The sequence below is a fragment of the Arthrobotrys flagrans genome, assembly GCF_004000055.1.
Source record: "Arthrobotrys flagrans strain CBS H-5679 chromosome Unknown unitig_9, whole genome shotgun sequence".
Classification (NCBI taxonomy): Eukaryota; Fungi; Ascomycota; class Orbiliomycetes; order Orbiliales; family Orbiliaceae; genus Arthrobotrys; species Arthrobotrys flagrans.
Window position 1 is genome coordinate 3,677,506 of NW_027137551.1, and position 23,028 is coordinate 3,700,533.

Sequence of the window (23,028 nt, forward strand, 5' to 3'; positions counted from 1 at the left end):
TCGTCGTTGGCAACAGCGCGGGCTGAAGCTTGGATGCAGCAGGTCTTGGCACTAGCCTTGGCTATTTTGAGGTCTTGAGGCTCTTTATGATCAGATGGCGATTTTAAAATTAGCTGTTTTAAGGATCAATGGATCTAGGGTGGAAACCATGCTTTATGCAATATTTGGAGGTATTTGTTTAGTATGAGACTTTAGACACTATCAAATCGATATGCAATTTTCCAAAAAATCGAAACTGGGCCATAGTTCTTGGCCGCCTCAGCCAAGTTATACGCTTATATATGCAATTCGAATTTGGGTCCACAATTATCCGACGACTCTACAATCGAATTAACAAATATACATGGAATACTTTACTGCGGAATTGGATTAAGGATTATGTAAAACTTAGAAAATATAAAACCTAGAGATACATACCAAAAGATAAATGATACTGGCCTCGAGTCTAATACTAGCAAAATTACCGACACGCTGGCCGGTTATATAACATTATCTTGTGTACAGATGCGGCTTTGAGCTGGCTATAGCGCCAATTTCAACAGCTAAATCCGCATCGCGGATATTGGCTATTTCTGCGCTGCTAGGTCTTTATCCTCGACCTCCTTCATACTTCTCATAACGTTCGCAACCATCTTCTTATACATCTGAGGTCCTGGAAAGCTAAACAAAATTTCCTGAAGCCCCTGGACCCAGTATGGCGACACCACCGTCTGGCCAGAGCCGATTCTATCCAAAATAGATCTTGCAATCGTCTTTGTATCCGGCAGGAATGAACCGACGGCATACTTGAATCCCGGAGTTCCAGCAACGCTACCCGGAGTTACAGCAATAACTTCAATATCCCGGCCTGTGGCGTACATCTCTGCGTTTAGAGCAATTGAAAGGCTGTTCAGATAGCCTTTCGCACCCGAGTATAACTGGACCCACGGTAGGCCGTATGCCGAAGTTGAGCCAACATTAATGATAACTCCTGGTTCTGTCATTCGTGGGAGAAGGACCCTAATAAGCTGCGTCATAAATCGCCCGTTGATGCTGAAAACACGATCTATTTCTGATTCCGTTCGTTCAACCAATGGGTCGTAGACCCTCTTGGCAGCGATACTGATCCCCCCGACGCAATTGATCAGAATTGTTATTTTGATATCGCCAATAGCATTCAGGACCGGTTCATCGATAGACAAAACTGGATCTGTAGCATCTAGTGCCAGAGTTTTAGTCTCAATTTTGTATTGCGCTTCCAAGTCCGCTGCAAGTTTTGCGATTTTCGAAGGCGTCCTTCCGTGCACGATTATGTTGAAACCTTTGCTCGCTAATTCGATGGCAAGGGCTTTACCGATTCCATCTGAAGAGCCAGTGATTAGAGCCCATGGTGTTTCCCCCTTCGGTGATTTAACCGCGCGGTATTTATAAAGTTTTGAAGGTTTGAGGAAGTATAGATTGGCGAACTGGAAAGTTTTCCAAAGGAAGTATGAGACAGTGGCAGCACCGGTTATATTGAGAGGAAAGTTGCATCTTTCAACATTGTTTGTGCATTTTGGAAGAGGCGCTGGTAGTCTATTTTCTGGAGAATGGTATCAATGTTCAAATTGAGGGTCGCCATTTTCAAGTCTTCGATGTTTCGGATTAAGTGAAGTTAGAATAGGGTTAGGTTTTTAATATGAGGCCGATATGCTGCTTAGGTAGCAAGTGAGAAAATCAGTGAAATCGAGGGTCTAGCTTCGGTTTAAATACTTAAGCACTCAGCAATGTCAGTCTGAAGAATGCTTTAATTACTTTTGCGGTAACTTAAGAACATGCTATTCACTTCGTGCGACCGAACTGGAAAATTATTCCCGTGCCCGATATATACTCCACAATGACGAACAAAGGTTCAATCTGGGCCCATATTCCCATACCTGCCCCGAAGATGTGACATTTTCTGAATGAAGAAATGGACAATTGTTTTTTTCTTCAAACTTGACCTTATTAGGCTAGTATTAAGAGCTTCGGCTACAAAATTCCATTTTTATATTCCGAAGAACCGGGACATAATAGCACTCGATAGGGCCGTGAGAACGCTAAACCTTTGTCTCGCACGAATTCGGGGCTCAAATCGTAGCCGAAATGTGTTGGGCTAGTAAGCAGTCCAAATCAGAAATGTTTGAGGTCGATCTATATCACCGAAACTAGAAGGTTTGTCAGCCAATCTAGGGAAAGTGTTGGGACGTTTAGTTTATCGTTTAGAACCAACAGTCAAAAGAATGTTCTATTCTTGTATAATTTGCCTGGAGGCTTTCCAAATTTAATCTCGAAGGGCGTTTTGCAGCGACTTGTTCAAAGCCTTTTTGATTGCTTGAATTTTCTCCATTGCTGCAGCGATGCATTGTATGCAGACAGTGCATTGCAATGCAATACCTCGAGAAGGGTTAAAGAGGCCAGGGTGGACAATATTATACATATGCTGCAACGCACCCCGAAACCACCAGCAGGCTGCTCACACACTGAGGTAATTGGTCCTTATACTCCGGCCAATACTATCTTATGGTCACAGTCTATTCATATACTCTCGTCCTCAATGCAAGAATATTGAGCAAATAAAGCAGCCACCATCCTTAGGCATGTGCTTGAAGGTTCTAATACTCATAGCCTTCTCGTGCAGCTGCGCAGCCTCATCCTGTGCCACAATTGCACAAATACTCAAGTTCATGGATTTTAATCTGGTTGTCAGGTGTCTCATTCCAAAGTGGTCATAATCCAAACGAGCGATCTGCTAGATATCACTTCGATAGCCACTCAAGTCTACAGGTGCCATTCATCGGGCACTGTTATACAGGGCGGTCTTCGACACCCCCGTAGGCAATTTTTGCCTAATCATACCCTCTTTATAAGGGCAATTAGTCAGTTTCCTATCTAGTCGTAACTAGCGGACGATTGGCCCATCATGAGCTTCAACGCCTTTCGCATAATTGGCGACCTTGCACATCTGTCTTCCAAGTTAATCTTGATATGGGCTATCTGCAGCAACCGCAGCGCCGAGGGCGTTTCCCTCATTACACAAGCTTTCTACCTCCTAGTCTTTCTATCACGTTACGTTGATCTCTTCTGGGCAGAGTTGGGCTGGTGGAACACTACCATAAAGATCTTTTATATACTCTCATCCACTTTAATCTTGTTTCTTATGATGCGAATTTTTCCTCGGACAAGGGAGGCCCAGAAGGCCTTGAAATTTGGTGCATACTGCTTGGGTGGTTCTCTCATCTTAACCATGCCAGTCACCCGCTTTATAAATGGATGGTTTACTTTCTCGGAGGTAACGTAGATTATACTCCAGATCATATAGCTCGTTTACCCTGAGATCATACGGCTAATTTGGTGGATTTAGAATCTTTGGACTTTCAGCATCATTCTTGAATCTGTTTGCGTTCTCCCTCAACTTCTTCTTCTCCGACGTACAACCATCCCCACTGTCATTGATTCCTACTACCTTGTCGCTCTCGGATCATATCGTGGATTCTACATCTTCAACTGGATCTGGAGATATTACACTCAGTGGCACTACGATCCTGTCGCCATATTTTTCGGTGTCATACAAACTACACTTTATATCGATTTCGCTTGGGTGTATTATAGCCGCCAACGAATCAAATTACGAGGCGGCGCTTTGATAGACGAGGAAGAGGTTGGACGTGGTTGGCTTCTTAGCCGCCTTCTAGGCGGGAATCGACATATCGACTATGAAGAAGAATTGGGAGATATCGATGTGGAGAATGGAGATTATAATCACCATAACACGAGCAGATTTCCTCAACATTGGGGGCCTCGAGGAATATCTGTAAATGCAGATGACGGGACCCTTGACTTGGAGGTAGATGCAGATGTAGATGCACAGAACCTGCCTGCAGATCCAGACCAATTTGAGATTAGAAGTCAGGAAGATCTAGACGTCGAAGGCGCTAAAACAGCGCAGGGACAGAAATAACTTGTTGTGCAGCTTGGAGCGTTTGTATGTATGCATTGCGGACTATTATATTGTATTTGCAAGATAGGAGTTTTGTTCGAGTTCTATATTATGAATTGTAGTTGATTGTTTAATAGTGGTTAACGTTGAGAACAGTTTTAGAATCCCTGAAATTTTGTTTGATGTAGAGTTCGGAAACCCAAATGGCGTAGATTCGTTCTAGCATGGTGTCTAACGTAGCTAAATGCCGGTAAGCATAAAGCCTAGATTGCCTTTACGGAATATATAGCCATCACTTTCGTGTAACATAATGATGACCTAACATCAAACTAACACACGCTGTTTGCGTTCAATAAACTTTCTAGGTCCTCTTGATCGAAAACAGGGCCTGGATTGAACTGGTACAACTTTTTGGTGTGCATGGGAGAGGCGTGGTCTAGACTTAGGTGAAGCATATACGTATACCTATGATATATAATTGTAACTCGATAGTTGCAAAGATAATAAGTGACTACCAAGATGCAAGAGGTCGTAGACCTTACATACACCCTGTGTAGCCTTACCAGACCCATCCATCCAAATTTAGAAATCCAACAACGTCGACTCCAAAACTTTAAACTGTGTTGCGAAGCTAAATTAATGGTTGATTGGACTAAATAGATTGTTGACCAGAAGTTTCTGAAATCTTAGAATATTGGTGGGAAACTGGTGAAGTAGATAACTATGATGAATTTTGTAATATAAGTAAGCTATATCATTGACAACTACTCGACCTGGAATGAATCCATATTCTTGACGCCACAACGACACCTAGGTTGCAATTGACACAAGCAAACCTCATCTTATATCAGTCGAGGCGAGAAGAATAATTGACTTATGAGGCTATACAACCCAGAACCGAAAAGACAGATTTACATCTAAAACTATCCAGAATTCGGCTAAGGAGATAGTTAGATTCGATACTAGATAGACCCATACAAATTATCAAAGAAAAAAAAGAAAGAAAAGCAAAACTAGACAACAATAATGCCTTCTAGAATGAGAAGTTTTCGCCGACCATGTCCTCTGACAGGGTCCAAAGACGATTTGCGTTCTCGAGGCTACTAGCATATGGAGCGGCTGGTCGAATCTGGCAATCAACGAGATATCCGCCGTTTTCGTCTGCATTGATCGGGAAAATGTTAGTCTTAGGTTTTACAATGGCATAGCGAGTCCAAGGCCAGCTATTGAATTATTAATAACCAGCTTACCAGCAATCAAGGGACTAAAGGCAGCAACGATTTGGGTGCTGATTCCCTGACTCAAGGTCCTATACTCCAAATTGGTGGGAGTTCCCTTGAAGGCGTTTTGGACATGCTTCACTACACCCGTTGTTGTATCAGTATTTACTGGGTTCAATAGTTGTACCGCAGGGAGTCTCGATTGAGAGTAATAATTTAGAACATACTCAGGGTTGCAATATCATCCTCTGACTGATGGCGCCCAAGATTGGTATTGATAACTGGAAATAAAGTCAATGTCGCTCCAAGTTTTGACGCAGGATTGTGTCATCCATCGAACTTACTTCCGGGTGTTAGACTAAAGGATAAGATTGTATTTGACTTGAGTTTGTCCGCTAAGGCAACCGAGTATAGAACCTGTACCGTCCAACAATCAAATACTAATCAGCGAATATCTTAATTATTTCATACTAGAAGCAGTTCGATACATACATTTGCGGTTTTGGATTGTCCATAGCTCTCGTATTTATCATACTTCGCACCGTCCTAACAAAGAGAGTATTATTATCATAAGTTGCCGACCCTACGGGTTTAGAGCTAACTCCTAGTATCCAACATACCGAAAAGTTGATATCGTCCCACCTGATTCCCTTGCCAAGGATCATATGGGCACCGCTTGAAACGTTAACAATCCTACCACCGTTTGCTACTTTCCCAGCTTTGAGCAGAAGATTTGTGAATAAAAAGTGCGAGAGATGATTGATTCCGAATTGCTGTTCAAACCCATCTTCTGTCTTGCCGTATGGGGTTGCCATCACGCCGGCACAGTTGATAATAACATCAATTTTAACGTCGCTCCACGATATAACCGTCTCAGCGGCCTTACGGACTGATGCGAGTGAAGCAAGGTCCATGACAACGTTTTTCGTGGGCACTCCTTCTCCCTGAACTTCTTTGGCTATCGGAGCGATTTTATCTTCAGATCTCGCATGAAGGATAATGAGTTTTGGCTGAGCTTTTGCGAGAGCTAGAGCAGCTGCACCCCCGAGACTACCAGATGCCACGCCTGTGATTAAGACTACTCGCCGTTTAGTATTTCACAAAAAGGCACGGTATTTTGTCCTTCTACCCAAGTAAACTTCAAGTGAACTTACTCGTTTTTCCTGTAATTAAGCTGGCAAATTCTTGCACAGCTTCCTCCCCAGTAGTGCTCCAGTCGAATTTATCTGCCATTTTTTTGGATTGGAGTTGCCTTGTAATGATACGATATATTGAATAATTACGCTGCGGGTTCGGTAGCCTTAACGAGAATTGATTTGTTTTTGTAGATCACAAGAGTTGCACACACGAGAACATATGCAGCTCCATACTTATATTTATACTAGCTTTAGGTTCGATTTATCTCCAGTGTACTAGTATCGATATATCTCGAATTCATTTTGAACCTCTAAAGGTTTCTATTTACCTCCGGCTTGGAGATAAACAGCGTCTGCCAAAATCTGCCATTATGCCTTCACGGGATTAGATTTCATTGGTGGGTATCTGTCGGCCGATATCAATATTGTTTTCCTAAATTGGGAATTTCGTTATTTAGGAATATCCACTGTAAACGTACGAAGTGTGCAATGTTACGCCCGAAACCGACCTTGGGAAGGACCGATATAGTATATGCGACGGATATCTCGGGTTTAAGTCATGAATAATGCTGGCTATTGGCATCCGTTTGGGCTTGGGACTAACTTTTATCTGTCACGTACTCTGGAGAGAATTATCTTCCCATGGAAATTGAGAGTTAATTAATCCCAGTATATACAGTGATATCTAGCTATGGGTCGATGGACTTCATTGGCTCTTTCTCGATGTCGTCACGTGTGCTACGAACCAAGAGACAACGTTGTATTTCAATCATAATATTAGGGATTAGGCCTGTGTGAAAGCTTAAATTTCAAAATGTGTATCGTGAAATTCGTGTTGTTTAGCTTTAAACTTACGGATATATGGCCTCGAATCGTGATTGATTGATAATCAATCGGCTTTGAATTCTTGTCAGTTGAAGAGTAGTCTAGGGGCTAATAGAGTGGGATCTAAGGTTGTATTTGCTGACATATCAAGTAGTGTTAGGTATGAATATGGAGAATCCGATAACTCCGCCGAGCCGTCTATAAACTATTACCTTTCCCAGCAACCGGCTCGGATCATGCCCAGGCCTTGGACAACACAACGAGTGGATTAACCTCGATTTCGTCACAACACAAGAAGTTCACTAGTGCCTTTATGTTGACACAAGAAGGGGTCCTGAAACTATATATATAGCGAGGTGGCAAGGAATCCCAGGATATCAACGGGCCACTGTCCACAACCGCAAAGTTATGAATAGAAGTACGATGAAGGGAACGATTTAAATGGCTGAATGAGCGCAGTATCCAAAGTGAACATTTCTGTATCCTAATGATCATATGACCGTGTGATGGCCTATGTGCCGGTTTCTCCTGGTTACGTAACTATAAGCCTTATTACCGCGACTGCTGGCACATGAATTTGTCAAGACACTTGAATTAGAAAATTGTCATTATCATTATTCTATTCAGAACTTCCACAAGACAATATGTGAATCATAATCCCAATGGATTCGAAGCCACGACATGAGACTAAACAAATCCCGTTTTATATTGGAAATTATGTGGGGCTTGAAACCGATATCTGTTGTGTTTGATCGAGACTCTTTTTGCAGAATAACCACACAAACAACACATTACGTGACTAATGTTAAAAGGAAGTTTCTGGAACGCTGTTGGTTAGAAGGGCAACGCCCCGCCACAGGACGATTGGATTATAATCAAAGTACGTACTTAAAAGAAAAAATTTATATAAATCAAGGGGTCGAACATTTCTATCCAATATTGGGGCAAATGACGTACTCGCAGGTACCTGTTTGCTTACGACGATATTGACATTTCAAATATGATTCCAACTTCGCTGATAGGTCATTGTCAACTGGGAGTCGCACTGGGTGACGGGATAACGTAACCCCGAAGATCTTCAGATACCTAGTTCGCGTCTTATTCCCGTAATCGATATGTGGCATTAGAGTCTTGCTGAGCTACGGAAGGATCATATCAACCGCAAGAAATATCCTTGTCCTACCTCCACATTCAGTCGGGTCATCCTTGTCTTGAAATTTAATAAAACCTATAGCATCGGTCTGCTGCTCGGCACATGAAACTCGGGCTTGTGAATTAAAGGACAGTCTGGATCCTCTTTGAACGAAGGCCTGAGGCAGTGGACGCTCCTAGAACGCGAGTTTGATGAATCGGGTATAGTTATCCGTCGACGAAGGGTCTCGAGATAGGTTCCTGCCCATGAATTGTCACACGCGTCCTAGGTGCACATGTGAAAGGATTCAAATGTGAATTGGGGATTTTGACATTGTTGGTTCCAAATAATATATGCTACGCGCCTCAGTACAGCCATCGCAGACAGCCCTTGTCCGAATATGAGGCCACTTTTACATCTAGGTCTAGATTAATTGGTGGATTAAATTTGAGCCTTTGCGGATGTGTATGCAGCATGGTAGTATTCACTTGAATCACGATGGTTATAGTATTGCTTCCTAGCATCGAGATCTCGAGGCTTGAGGATTTTCTCTTTCAAATGCAGCTTTACAAATTTGAGACACAAATAACAATATTTGGGGAGGAACCGGAAGAAATAGCCAACCAATAGTGTTACCATCAAGGCAGCTTCCTGTTGGACAGAGCTGCAGCCGGCAGCTTAGCAACAATATTACTAACATCGTGTGGGGTCAGCTAACGCTCGAAGTGATACACGATGTGATTATTATTTTATAGGCACACGTGTGGGCCATGTGGCAAGGAATTAATGTGAAGGATCTAGCGCTTGCATCAAGCTATAACTTTTTGGAAAGGCGTCTACATATCTTAGCTAATATGGATACTCGGATTGTAACTATAGAGGCGTCGATGGTGATCGGAGCTCCCAAGTTAGAGTGAAGCTTTGAATTTCTATTGTTTGAGTCTCGTTCATGAGACAAGAGAGTTCGAAAGCCAAACTTAAACTGAGTCAATTTTGCTCCGGTGTGCACCCTTGCTTAACAAACCTCATACATAAATCATGCTGGCAAGACATCCTAGGTACCTCGTTCATCAGAACTAGTTTGGCAGTAGCTTAATCTTTATTCCAGAATTTGAAAGTCTCTCTTCTATTCAGCCGAAGCGAGTCTGGCAGTTATGGACACCCCCCGTCTCGGTACTACATAGGCATCTCGAATATCAATGCTTTCACCTATTCTAGGTCGCCGGGTTGGTTAATTGCGATTCGGTGATTCTTAACATATAGGCTCGGCTACATACCTGATTATCCTTAAACCCCACCTAGAAATCCATCTTTCGCGTTTGCTATCCCGTGAAGTTTCAAGTATATCTTCAATGTTTTTAACTTTACTTTGGCTTTAGAAGACATTTTGAAAACGGCGCCGACATAAAACGCGAAGGGTGACGTCCATTACGATTTTATTTGTCGCCGAGGCATACGTGGTATTACATCGACGAATCCCACGTAGTATTTGTTTTGCTTTCTGTGGGTTCTCCTTGCATGCATGCCCTGTACACTTCAAATGAATCCCTGATGGTTGTACGCAGTCGGCTGTACGGGTGGCTTTGAGGAATTCGCGGGGGTTCGGAAAAATGTTGGTAAAAAATTTTAGTTCGACCTTTCCGTTAAATTTGCGGTTTTTGTACTCCGACTCCGCGGGTTTCTACCTTAGAGCGGTTATAAAATTTTCACGCCGAGGTGCAGTTTGAGTTTGGCTGCATGGGAGAGCTCAGGAGGCTTAATTTCTTTGTCCATTTCGAGTATTTCATCGCGATCAAGTATCGGCCCAACTGGCGATATATATGTACACTTGTGGCCTATAAATAATATAATGTGTGTACACAGAGAATTTTTCTCAATCAGATTTCGACATCTTCAATGTATTATCGACGTAAAGGCTATTGGCGGCCAAACAATAGTAGTATAACGTAATGACTTGGAACGCAGTTCCCAAAACACCCTCATTCCTGTGGTGTTCGGGACCATACCAGGATACTTTTTCTTTTTTCTGTTGTGTTCGCGTTCTTGGCAAACCAGGCCTGACAAGCGCCTTAAATAGTTATGAGATAGCGCTTGAGGTTGAACACTATATCACAGAAACTTTCACTGTCGCAAGAAATTCCCATAGGTTTCAGTGAAGATTTATTGCGACATGAATTTCTGTACACTTGTATATATAGTGGATATTTAGTGCCTAATACAAAAATTATAAACCCTCAATGGTTTTAAATAGCGTATATATCAAGAATTGACGTCCCGGAACGCAACGCAACAATCTCGAGATCTGCCGGCTGTGCTGTCTGCTTCTAATTTAAAGTAGCCAGGGGTTAAAAGGCTCATGACGCCTACAAGTGCATGGGCCGCGAGTTCGCACCATTTCAATAGCCAATTTTGGGTGGTCATTTGCAGTTTATATCATCTCACATGAATTATATTATGATGCACCGCATAAATTGGAATCCCACGCCGCGAAATTCAAAGCTCATGCTCTAGACCGTTCTTCAAAAGTGGAGGATCGGTTTCAACCCGTACACTTTTCGAACTCTTATCAGGGCCTCTATCGCATATGTCAATTAATTATTCCATGTAACCCCTCGCTATCCCTAAATTACACGGGACGGCATCAAAATAGACAGATATAGCCTCAATTGATCAAGCGGCGCAGGTTCATAATATAATTTAGCGCTTTGATGCAAGGGGGTGGCATTCTCCATGTGTGCACTTATGTTTGTGATAGTGATCAATGTCTTAGCCGGTCCAACGTTAATTAGGACCCAACGTTCCTGAGCCTTGCGTAACTCCTGTTAGAGTGGGTTACGCTACAGGTGATATCTATCGCCCGGGACCACGAGGCGAAGTGCATAAAGTCGCGTTATCTCTAGTCGGTAGCATTTTCCTAGCTTGCTGAACTAACTTGGAAGAGTATATTGATATTTCGTCATCGGACCGGTGCCTAAAAGAGTTGAGTTAACCTCGACCTGCAGTTATTGTACATAGTACCTCCGCAAGCGGATATTCTTTACGGACTACTTACGACAGACAACTGGTATCTCAAGTTCGGCATACTTGTATTATCGCACATATGCGCCATACTTTTATATAAGCAGTTGCCGGTTTGGGTTCGCGTAGCTAGCAGAGAAATACCTGAACCGGGGCCCGAGCTCGTCTGCAGCTGGATATTATTTTACCAGCTTAAATATTCACTGCGAGCGATCATGATTTCATGTGTCTGACAATCTCCGCATAATCAGGTTTGTAATATAAGCTGATAATCCGCTGCAGCGCCGTCCGATTTCATATATTAAATATTACGAAGGTCGCTGATAAAATGTTCAGAAATATGATGCGTGAGGCGGGACTCATTCTGATTGACATCTAATCCGTTAAGATCGATCGTGTGGCTGCGATGATAATAGTATGACATAAGGCTAGCTATGGAATGTGACAATCTTGTTGCTTGCGGAAGCTATAAGCTCTATTGTTCTATATATGGAACTATAGCATACGCAATCTAGGGGGTTCGCGCTAGAGGGCAAACACTAACGAGCATTCGGGCCTGAACTATTGCTCATGATCCCAATCAATTGAGATAGTCCATACTTAGTGCGTCGATGTGCATGCTATATAATAGCTAGCTTTCCTGCCACGTCTCATTCAAGAAATATTTGTATAACAAAGCTCCGACTTTTCAGGCCGGCCGTGTTCAAATTCATTACAGAGAGTTTGAGCAACTAAGTATCATCTTGCTTAAAGGGACTGTTGATGCTTCGATCGAATCCCGTCTGTAGCGCATCAACACTGATACTAACGCAACATTACTCTTGTGTTCAAAGTGTTGTATTATTGGAACATTTTGATACTGCGGGGTATACGGTATTTGCTTTACATCAGCCGCAATAGTGGGTTTATATCGTGCTTGAAATGCTGTAGCCCGCTGCTATCGGTGGGTTTCTCGATCGAGAGCACATGTTTTCGTTTAAAGATGTATATGCAAGAGCATTTGTAGCTTCGAATTCACCATCCGATTTCCAGACCGATTGGCTAATACTATAGATTAATTGATCAAATGATCAGCCTACACCTCCGAGATGGATGCCCAAACCTGGCTCAGAGAACAAGGATTCTTTATCGACGGTCTCGTATCATGCTGTCGGCTGATGCAGGCGGGGTAAGTTCCGCAGATAACACAAGGCTAAGCAAATTTAATTGTATCTAAGGGCAAATTATGCCGATAATTTTTGAATAGCTAAGAGTATACCCCTATGGTTGTAGCGGGTCAATAGCCCCACTACGACGAAATATCTCAAGTTAATGTGTTGAAGATGCTATCACCCCACCTTTAGGCTGCAGCTAGACTCGTGATCCTTCGCGGCAAAACGAGGGGTATCATCCGAACCTCATGATATATCGATATACTAGGGGTATGAGAATAAAGGCGTTGGGTAATGGGATTTGAGAACCAGGAGCTACAACCCGAGTGGGGCAGTGCGTTGGTCCTGCGTGGTCATACTCCCGATTCATGTTGCAACGTGATATATGCGGCTTCTGTCAAGGTTATCAAGCTCAGTAATCGGATCCGTAAGTTCGGGATATCGATACGGCCCGGCTGCGCCGACTTGATCCTGGCCTGACTGAGAGATATCCTTTCCAGAGTCTGTAGACCCGAATGCTAGCTTGTAAATCCCTCACCAAAATAACACAGAGTGATTCCGCTTGCAACTCGGATTTCATTTATTAAAAAAATCACTTTAAACTGTTGTAGGGACACACGCGATAAAATGTACGTCACTCTGAACTCTGAATCTTAAAACCTTGAGATCTTGTTCAATAAACGATTGGCTTATTAGATATCGTTACCAGGCAGTTCAACAGTCAACTAAATAATCGATCGCTACAAATAGATATCTTTTTATACCTTGGATTTCGCTAAAACTTAGGAATATATTTCAAAGCCTCAATAGTTGAGCTCATGAACCTACGTAATCCGTGGACTCGTGAGGCTGTAATAACATCTCGAAATTCTTTTGGATTCAATATTTCCGAGTCTAGAAGCAAATACTCCCTTCTCAGGCACATGTCTAGAGGTCTAGACGTCTTTTTCAACCTCTTTTCGAAATTTCGAACCGAAAGCCAAATATAAAGGATGTCGAAGGTGTGAGAATGACAAACTTGATAGAGATCACCACTGCATGGGTGCCGGTGGATGGTCTAGAGTTTGGATCATTTTTGGCCTTAGGTTGGAGGCCAACCCGTTATAATTTTCTTGCCCCTTCATACTCTAAAATCAATTTATTTGCATACGACATGACATTTATCAACCACGACTAGCAAATCTATTGCTTTAGTTTGGGAACAGCCCTTAGATATAGTACTACCGCATATTTAGTGCTTTCCTTGTTTCTCGACTACTCATGGCTTCAAATTGCTATTCGTAAGTGTACGAGGTTTTTGTTACATGAGTTTTGTACACAAGATATCGTTATGGTAAAACTGCGGTAATGCTCCCTAAGATCAGCTTTTGGTCAATGAGGGGCAGGCCCAAAACATGAACGATTGATGGTTGAAAAATATATATAGATCTAGAGTTTAAAAATTAGTTTTGATAGCCAGCTGCCCCTTTTATTTTCGGATCGTATCTATATATCGGTGGCTTAAGCACCCTGAGGGTGGAATGATAGGCCAATTAAACTACTGACATACTAGATACTTCATCATTAGCTCATGATCAAGATAATTAAAGCCACTTTTCGTGAACCCCGCAAAACAACGTGGATATATTATGATGGCTATTCAATAGGCTGACCTTTCACTCTACATACCGAAAATTTGCCTATGGGCAACTATAGTACTAATCTTACGCAAATGAACATCCAATAAAATCTTCACAGTCGAGCAGTCTCAACTCATACGGAACAGCCTCACAGCGAGGCTATGGAAATCTGATTACATCACCGAAACTACGAAATTCTAACAACTGAGTTCTATTGAGACTGACCGAGGGCAGCTGAAAGCGTCGAGACCTCCAGAATTCTAGAATCGCATAGTTTGAGCAACTCGTAAATTATCTTTTTGGTACGTAGTGAGTCTCTCGGGCTGATTAAAAGTAAAGAGACTGGAGTATAGAATACAGGATATTGCCGTTTATCTACTTAGAAAGAGTATTCGAGATGTAGAAATTCATCGATCATATATTTCTGGAGTACTACTCGAGACGCACCAATTCTAGAGTACTAATCGGGACGTATATAATCCCAAACTTAAGAGTGATCATAAATATTTACCCAAGAGATATAGTCTGACTTTTAAATTGAATCCAGAATATTCAAAACAAGCTAGCAGGCTCGCTCCAACTTAACTCATCCGTTCTCTGAGCTTAACATCCCACTCTTAGCTTAAAATTTCATCGTGGTACCGATCATCCCATAAATTAGTACGAGTTATGCCTCTACGATAAGTTAGGTAACTATTAGTACCTTCTAGCTCCCAAAGAATATTAATAGCTACACATCCACATATAGTTTAGCTTATATACTTATTTATATAACATTCCACCCATACCCATGCACCTTATCGATAACCTTAAAGTTTTAGAAAATATACCCACCCATGCATCCTATAGCCCTTCGGTAAACGTTAAATCCGTGGTGGATTACATAACCGCGCTGGCTGATCGATACCGGAGGATATCTCAAGCGCTCGCCACTATCAAACGGAAGGCCTGGCATAGGTGTCTACACGAAGCGCGCTAAGGTTAGATGCTAGCTTTACTAATTTTTGTAACGGGCTTGCATCTGTCGGATTTGGAGAAGCTGGGTTAACCCTGTAATATGGTAGATGGTGGAATAGTTACGATCATGACGGTGCATCATGCATGGTGTTATCTCGCGATGTTTCAGATGAGTACCAAGGGTAGGTATCTTGGGCCGTCAAAAATCTATCCTGAAACTACGTGGACGTCGATGAAGGAGTACCATATTTACTGGCCATGAGATATTCGGAAGCTGTGTGAATACTATTCTTTCTAGCACCGTTCTCAAAAAAGCAATATCATAAAACTTCAAACTTCCGGATAAAAAAAAAAACTATACTATCTAATGATACATGGTGCAGAACTACAGCGATTTCCGTGAACTTGAAAACGAATTTTGGGAGTCTATAAACCATATAAAAGAAAATAAAATAAAAATAAAAAAATTTCAAATTCCAGAATTCGATAGAAGGAAAGATTAGCGTTGCTTTTTTACAAATATTCGCATCGATTCTCCTATTCTCAATACCAGCCTAAAAAAAAACCGATTCCAGGTATATCCGGGTCCTAGGCGACAAAGATATCGGATCCAGTGGAGTTGTAATTTTTCCAGGCAAGAAATCCCGGTGACAACCACAGTAACTTTCTACCAATATATTCGAATTCTGCAGTCATTTGCCAAAAGGAAGTCGCTCGAATCCTGGAAACGCAACTATGGGATCCAATAGTCCAATGTAGAAGGCTGACACTCCTAGGCTGATAAGCGTGTTGTTGTCCAGCTGTAAAGCCAGTCTTAACCAGGTCAATGTCGCCGAATAGGCCGTTTCTGAAATCCGGTTTCTAATGAATAATAAAGTGAAGGTACCCGGGGTCCAGCCTCGGGTACCCTGCAACGGAAAGCCAGTGTTATCACGGTACCCCATGCTGCTGTCTATGTCGTTCCATCTGTGCCCTAGCCCTCCTTTTCTTCATGCTCATATCCCTGCGCAAAAGACTTGCTGCCCCACTTTCGTCTCCCCTTGCCTCTTGCGCGGCTTTATAAACACGGTCTTTATCAAACTTTGGGTTCTTCATCATAAGACTGTGATATGTATTTGCAATTCGCCTCTGAGTATCCGCATCTGGAGGGGGAGAGATATACTTAACCCATTGTTTAGTGCCAACGGAAGCTACACCCCGGGTAATTGCCTTGACCCTCATAACCGCATCATCAGTGATAAGCACCACTGGTCTCAGTTCATCATCGCCAGAGGAGGCATTGTTATTCAAGTTAAATCTCTTGGCCGAGATCTCTCCCTGAGCTTTTGCTGTTTCAATTATAATGTCATCCAAATTTTTACGACCTTCTTCGCTATAGTCGTCGATTAGCTCTTTGAACTGACTATTAATATTTATGATGGCGGATTGTTTGGCGGTGACAACACGGAGTTTGCGTTTGTCGATGAGGGCTTGACTGATGAGAGAAAGTGCTTGTTGAGAGGTTTCGGAAATTTTGCCTTCGTTGCGTTGGAGGCCTTGAAGTTCTGTTACCACAGAGTATGGAAGAACAATTGACCATTGATTTCCTTCAAGCATCTTTTTGAACGTTTCAAGATATTTCACCAGACTGTTCGTGTCGACGACTACAGTGGTAACATCTGGTTTGAAGGATTCGGAGGAAAAGGTGTCAGACTTTTTAGCTTTTTTCTCTTGCTCGACGGTAAGAGTTGGCTCGTTCAGCTGTTTTCTGAGGCTGCGTCTTTGAGCGAGGAGCTGAGTAAGCACCGGGTTTTCAACCTCGTCGAAGCTTTCTTCCTCATCATCAGCTAAAGTTGCAGAACTCATCTCCATCTCGACATCAGAGTCATCCTCCTCCATCATGGATGAGGGTTCATGTAGATCAGTTGGTTGGGCATTGTAATTTTGCAAGAGAGCCTTCAACTCATTTGAAACACTGAACGTGCATTTAACGGGGTCAAATTGAATCCATGGACCATAGTTTGCAAATCTAACCATAAGCCAAAGCATTTTTTCCTCTCGAACAGCGCCCATCGACGGGAGTTCGATAAGACGTTCGTCATCATCTACCATTTTGCTGAAATAACCGTATGGGAAGTATCGTCGGGCGATCTCAAGTCCACGCATCATATATTCTTCTGGGAGTGGGCGGATACCCTTTTGAGCGACGGGGAATGTTTTGCTGGCTTGAATCCTTTCGAGAATTGCCTCATTGCCCTTGTTCTTCTTAAGTAGAGCTGTCCCATACTCTACCATCTGTTCCCAAGGGAAGGTCTTGACAACTAACGCCATTCCTTCCGGATAATGCTTAAGGTAGTCAAGGAAAACGAACCAAACGTGAATGTGTGGCTGGACTGCTGGATCATTTCCACGGTCGAAGAAGAGAGTGAGGATATCAAAAGCAAGTTCCTGTGCGTGAGCGAAAGAGATGTCGAAAGAAACAGAAGGATCTAACTCTGGAGGTGGAGTGAGAAGGGCGTCTTTGGGATTGTAGCCATCGATGACTGGGCCGGGTGGGAGGAGATTCTCTTCTGGGCTATTTTGTAGAGCGTTTTTGTACGCGGCTTCGGCATCGGCAGTGGCCTTCTGATTTTCTTTGGCAGTGGTAGCTAGTTTCATTCTTCCGTCTTTAAGATTGTATGAGAATAAACTGGCAACCCCACAAATTGCAATATAGACACCAGGAACTTTGAATTTGAGCTTTGAGGCGTTAATTTTCCTATCGAGAAGATCGAGGTATTCTTCTTTCTTTTCGGCAAAGGCGTCCTGGTTGACAACGGTGAAACATATGGAGTGTAAGAGGACAAAAACCGCATCGGCTGATTGGTTCCCTTCGATATCTTGTTCCTTGAGTGCTGTAGGATCGAATAAAGTTAAAATACTCTCGCGAGCGGCGGAGAATGGCTGAGCAACTGCCAAAGCTTTACAATAAAAGAATAATTGTTGTAGGATATTCGGACGTGCGAGAATAGCCAAGTGGTGGTAGAGACGGCCAACATGGGGTTGTCGATCGGTCCCCTTAGAGTACCAAAATCTAGAGACGTGCATCCAGACCTCACGGTCACGCGGATCTCCCTCTTCGATAGCCATACGATAACGTCCAAGGTCTCCCAAACACTCAACCCATGTGTCCGCGAAGGCAGGCACAGTTTCGTATAAGAGGGCCATCATGGAGTAGGCGAGGTAGATAAATGCCAACATGTGTTCAAAACTTTCCGGAAGACGGTGCCTCAACAATTCTAGAAAGCTATGAATACCATGGCGCCACATACGTGCTGGCATAGCATATTTAGTTGCTAGTTTTCTTAAAGATGGTGCAGCGGAAGGGTGTTGCGAGGCCAGGAAGAAGTCGTGGTGCTCATGGAGAAGTGTTCGGTGTAAAGCGATCAAAGCTTGCCACTGGTCATTATTAAGTGGAGGTACTTGCTTGATACCTTGAGTGGCAGCAGCAGCTTGCTTCGAGTCTACTTCGATGCATTTTGCTTCGACCATTACAAGTCCTGCATAGATGCCTTTAACTTCTGCAACCAATTGCTCTTGTGAAATAGGACGGGTCTCTGGTTGAAGGATAAGTTCGGTAGGCTGCTGTGGCTCAGACTCATCTGCATCAGAGGAAGGCTGAGCAGTAGGAAGAGAAGAGAGAGAAGTAGAGCCGGGGGGGGAGGTGATTGAGCAGTGGTGGCAGGAGTAGCAATAGGTTGCTTCCTCATAATAACAGGACTAGGGCCTGCAGAAGGAGGGATAGGATTTCTTGATGGCTGATTGGATAATCTTTGAGCTGTGCGAGGTGAGCCTGGTGAAGCAACTTGGGCCCTCTGAGTCGGAGTAGGTCGGGATGCTGACTGAGCCGAAGGCTTGATTGAGTCGGATCGAGGGTCATATAATCTCCCAGAGCCCTGGGAACCTCCCCGACGGGAGCCTCGGGCAAAGTCCGGGTCTGAATCGACACGACGGCCACCACCACCAGCTACAAGCTTACGCCGAGTTGGTCTAGCTGTAGGAGCAGCAGGGGTTGTCGAGGAAGCAGCAGGGGTTTCATCTATCTGCATAGAGTCTTCCGCTTGTGCCTGAGGTCCAAACGAGGCGACAGCTGCTGCAACCGAAGCATTACTAGTCCTAGAAGATTTCCCGGTTAGCGGCCTTTTCTTCATTTTGGTATGTAGACGGAAAAGACGGTAGATGTTGGAAGGGGGTGTGGGAAGAAGAGGGGGTGAGGAGGTTTGCAACAGGATTGGCGTGATCTGCTGGTGTACTGCGAAAGACAACAGCGGGACGGTAGCGGTAGCTATAGCTAGTCCGCCCCGTCTTTATCTGCTGCCATTTGACATCTGCAGTTCCCACTCAACAGATTTCCTTATATAATCCCGCCCCTCACCCGTCCAATAACCCAATTTCACCTTCGTCTACCGAAAACTTTTTTCATAGGATAAAGCAAAGGAATTGTCACATACTTCGATTCGTCAGCAATTTGCTGGTCTGTCACGGCATTACCGTGCTCTTCAGCCATATGCCGCTGCAGATTCGATCCAGTCCATCTGCAATGTTGGCAGGCTATTTTCGTCCTCGAGCTATCTCTCATACCAGCCTGAAAACGGGAGCTGATATCCGGTCCGGAAGCCGGGCTGAGAGGCCCTTCATTTTGTTCGGGACTCATCATTATAGTAACTTTACGTCCTAGCTAAGTTCGAAGGAAGTAAAGATAGGTTTTATCTAGTAAGTGTTGTAGAAGTTCCATTTCATCAGTTTTCCTGCACAATGCCTAATATAGAACATGCCGACCTTCTAGATCTCAAGTTGGCCAGATTTTGCGTTGAAGCAGTCACGTGACGTTCTGAACTTACCGAGTTTTCACGCTTTTAAAATCCAATAAATATCTTATGTCGAGGAAATCGAGGGTTATTCCAATAAGCTCCTCGATATTCTCGATTTCGCGAGAAAATTTTGGTCTGGTCTGTTGGGCGATAGGCGCAAAAACGGTTATGTTGCCTGTGCCAAATTTCGGGCAATAATAATTTGGGGGCTGTTTGTGTGGGGGAAGGTACAGAACCTCCGACAAATATAACAGATTCTGAAAATGATTTCCTGAGTCGACCATTCAAACGTATGCGTACCGCAAGCTGAACTTATTTATGCAGACACCACTTTGCGGGCGGAGTCATTAATCGGAAGGATCCGAACTTCCGATATATTATTTAGGCTGGAGGTGTTTTCGCCTCTCGGTGTCTCTTATATTTTTGCGCTCGAGGTACAGGAGATTAAAAGAGAATGACGATCGCACGACGAGCACCTATAGCTATGGGAAAGCAAGATAGGCAGTATCGACTGCGAGCAGCAGTCGAAGCCAGATAATATATAAATTGGGCTAACTAAAGTCTTGAGGAGAACGGAAGAGACTTCGGCCTGTAAGCTCGTAAGATGTGGAGGATAGAAATTGGAATAAAGAAGAAAGCAGGTATATAGGGAATGATGATGAAGCTATTATACTTTTCTCATGGCCTCACCGCAGTTAAAGACAAATTCCTTCACGGTTTGTAATTTCAACAGCCTCCCTGCAGCCAGCTTGCTTTTGCGTTTTCCTTTTTTTTTCTTTTTCTTTCTTTGGAGTTCGCGAACAACGCAAAGGCCCGGTTCATCGTTCTACTTGCCACTCGGCGTCCCCCCCGTCTAGTTTTCAGATCTATCGTTTCACCACTGCAAAAAAAACATTTATGGAGAGCGCATCCACTTATATTAAATGAAACTTCTCGCGGAGGAATTAGCTCGATCCTGATAGAGAACGTCTTCTATTGCGTTTATGAAGGATTAAAGATTGGCAGAAAGGCAAAAGGCTGAAGGCAAGCTGTACAATTGTACAGTCAGGTGACCGATTAATCCTTTAAAGTTTCGAAGATAAAATATAGGAATCATGGCCGTCGAAATTCCATTGTGAAAAAAAGAGCTACTTCAACTGCGAGGCCGTGATCATAGAGTATGACCTTATAGGTACGATTTTGGAGGATTCTTGCATATCTAGCCTATTGAAATTCGAAAGATCAGACTAGTCCCAAAGCCTCAATATATACCAAAAATCAGCCTCGTTAAAGGCTACCAGGCCCAGTCGACCACACTGGAGCCATTCGACGAATACGTATGTCCAAACCAGTATTTGGTCAGGTTCATATGCACGTCTGCCACCTGATCGATTGGGCGAGCGCTATATGCTATAGCGGGGGAAATATTATGGGAGAAATGCTGGTGCGGCCGGTGCCGGGGCTGCGTCGAGGGATTTCGGTCTGGGCCAATCCCGTCAGCTCTGTGACATTACCAGTATCAAACAGACTCCCGAGACCATAATAAAGTGCTATCTGCGACGATCTATTTCGCAAACCTTTGCGTACCCATATTTTCAACACAATTTACTAGGCAGCTTGGCTCGGATAATTGTATTAGTCGTTTATATTATAGATATGTCGTCACCCGCATTCTATTACTTTTTGTATTGATTCGATATTCAATTCTTTATCTGGTGCTACTAAATTGATGGACAGTAGGGTACCAAAGATCTGTATGTCGGCCTTCGGGTTAATGTGTACATATTTACATATATAATTTTATAATTATATAACTATATAATATCGAGGGATATATCAGTCGCCCATATACTAAGTACACAGGACGAATGTACTTATAATTAGCTATCTTCGAGTTTGAACGAAGAATGTATGGTTCCTGGCGTTAATTATTATGGTTATATGTTTTTGAGCCGGCGAACTCGAAGGAAAGTGCTGACGGCTAGCAGGCAAAAGAGAGACCTGCCACCGACATTCAAGCTAGTCTAATTAATATATTCCACTACTAGTCAACCAATTTCAGATTAAAGTCGAATTATAATTAAGAAATCGGGTTTACTCAAAGTTCTTTATGTGTATCTACTAAAAATGACTAGAGTATGAACACTAAGCTAATCATCGTCTAGATGTCCAGGCAAAGCGCCAATCACTGTGTCGATATATCGATATCGACGGCGGAATGAACATCAAAGTTTTTGTAGAAGTGGATCTCCCGATCAAAATGGTCGAGACCCCGAGTCATGCTACAAATCTCACTATAAATCCCTTGCCATTTTTAGATATATATATCGATAGCACGCAATATTTGTTACCATCTTATATAAATCACCTCTTACGAATATAACTATACTCTACATAAGCTTTTTTGAAATTTTAAGAGGTTTGTAAAGGGTTTAAGGTGTCTTAATTCCTTTGAAGCTGCTTCCAGGTAAAATTTCTATCCTAGAAAACTAAAACTTCAGTTTCCATACGGCATCTAGTACGAAAATTCAACGTATGGTATTGAGTGTGATATTAACATGTCGGCTATAGCACTTATTGTAAATGCAACAGCTCAACACCGCGTTGAGAACATTTGTATCTAGTTTCAACACAATAAGCACCTAAATTGAAAACCTAGTCTCAGAGAGAATCACTGTCTAGATAGCTGTTTTCTCCTAGTAAAACATAATAAACCTGCATGGTAAATCTCTAAAAAAAAAGTGTTTAGATATTTAGAATGGAGAACTGAGAGCTAAGCCTTGGCCCATTTGATTTGTTAAGTATATGGCTATCGTGCCCCAATGCATCCTTTCGCTATTCAGGCCCCTCATCATATTAAATGTAGAACCTTACTATAGAATGAAATCTCGAACATTAAAACGACTACGTCATTTTATAACTTCTATATTTATTTGCTGAGTGTCAGCCACCGTAGGCACCTATCTTTTGCTGCATATCAATGTACCCATTTGCCCGCATATCAACGTTACATTTTTTATTAACAAGATACTCTAGCGTAGCCCTGAGTGTAACTATAGGGGGTGAATCGATAAAACCCGTACAAAGACACCACCAATGTATCGCCCTACATTTGCAAATATGTATGTACAACTTCATACATACAAATAGAAAGAAAGACCAGATATAGATTTCTATTGGTGCAAGGTAAGTACTTTGATTAACTGCTTTATTGCGACTGTGATG

At 42.9% G+C, this 23,028-nt stretch overlaps 4 protein-coding genes across 4 annotated transcripts; 1 reads left to right on the forward strand and 3 right to left on the reverse strand.

The window, feature by feature from the left end:
• Positions 1 to 566: 566 nt before the first annotated feature.
• On the reverse strand, positions 567 to 1,915 carry DFL_006429 (uncharacterized protein; the record flags this gene model as incomplete). Its single annotated transcript, XM_067635856.1, has 2 exons — positions 567 to 1,554; positions 1,896 to 1,915. The coding sequence occupies 2 exons, from the start codon at positions 1,913 to 1,915 to the stop codon at positions 567 to 569; spliced, it is 1,008 nt and encodes a 335-aa protein (XP_067490244.1).
• A 1,329-nt stretch (positions 1,916 to 3,244) lies between these two features.
• DFL_006430 (uncharacterized protein) lies at positions 3,245 to 3,958 on the forward strand (the record flags this gene model as incomplete). The annotated part of the gene is made up of 2 exons (XM_067635858.1): positions 3,245 to 3,289; positions 3,362 to 3,958. The coding sequence occupies 2 exons, from the start codon at positions 3,245 to 3,247 to the stop codon at positions 3,956 to 3,958; spliced, it is 642 nt and encodes a 213-aa protein (XP_067490245.1).
• A 1,012-nt stretch (positions 3,959 to 4,970) lies between these two features.
• Positions 4,971 to 6,390, reverse strand: DFL_006431 (uncharacterized protein; the record flags this gene model as incomplete). Its single annotated transcript, XM_067635859.1, has 7 exons — positions 4,971 to 5,098; positions 5,188 to 5,298; positions 5,385 to 5,438; positions 5,502 to 5,574; positions 5,650 to 5,703; positions 5,778 to 6,235; positions 6,312 to 6,390. 7 exons carry the CDS (start codon positions 6,388 to 6,390, stop codon positions 4,971 to 4,973), a joined length of 957 nt encoding a protein of 318 aa, XP_067490246.1.
• Positions 6,391 to 15,925: 9,535 nt separating this feature from the next.
• On the reverse strand, positions 15,926 to 19,670 carry DFL_006432 (uncharacterized protein; the record flags this gene model as incomplete). The annotated part of the gene is made up of 3 exons (XM_067635860.1): positions 15,926 to 18,549; positions 18,612 to 19,129; positions 19,465 to 19,670. The coding sequence occupies 3 exons, from the start codon at positions 19,668 to 19,670 to the stop codon at positions 15,926 to 15,928; spliced, it is 3,348 nt and encodes a 1,115-aa protein (XP_067490247.1).
• Between the last annotated feature and the right edge of the window lie 3,358 nt (positions 19,671 to 23,028).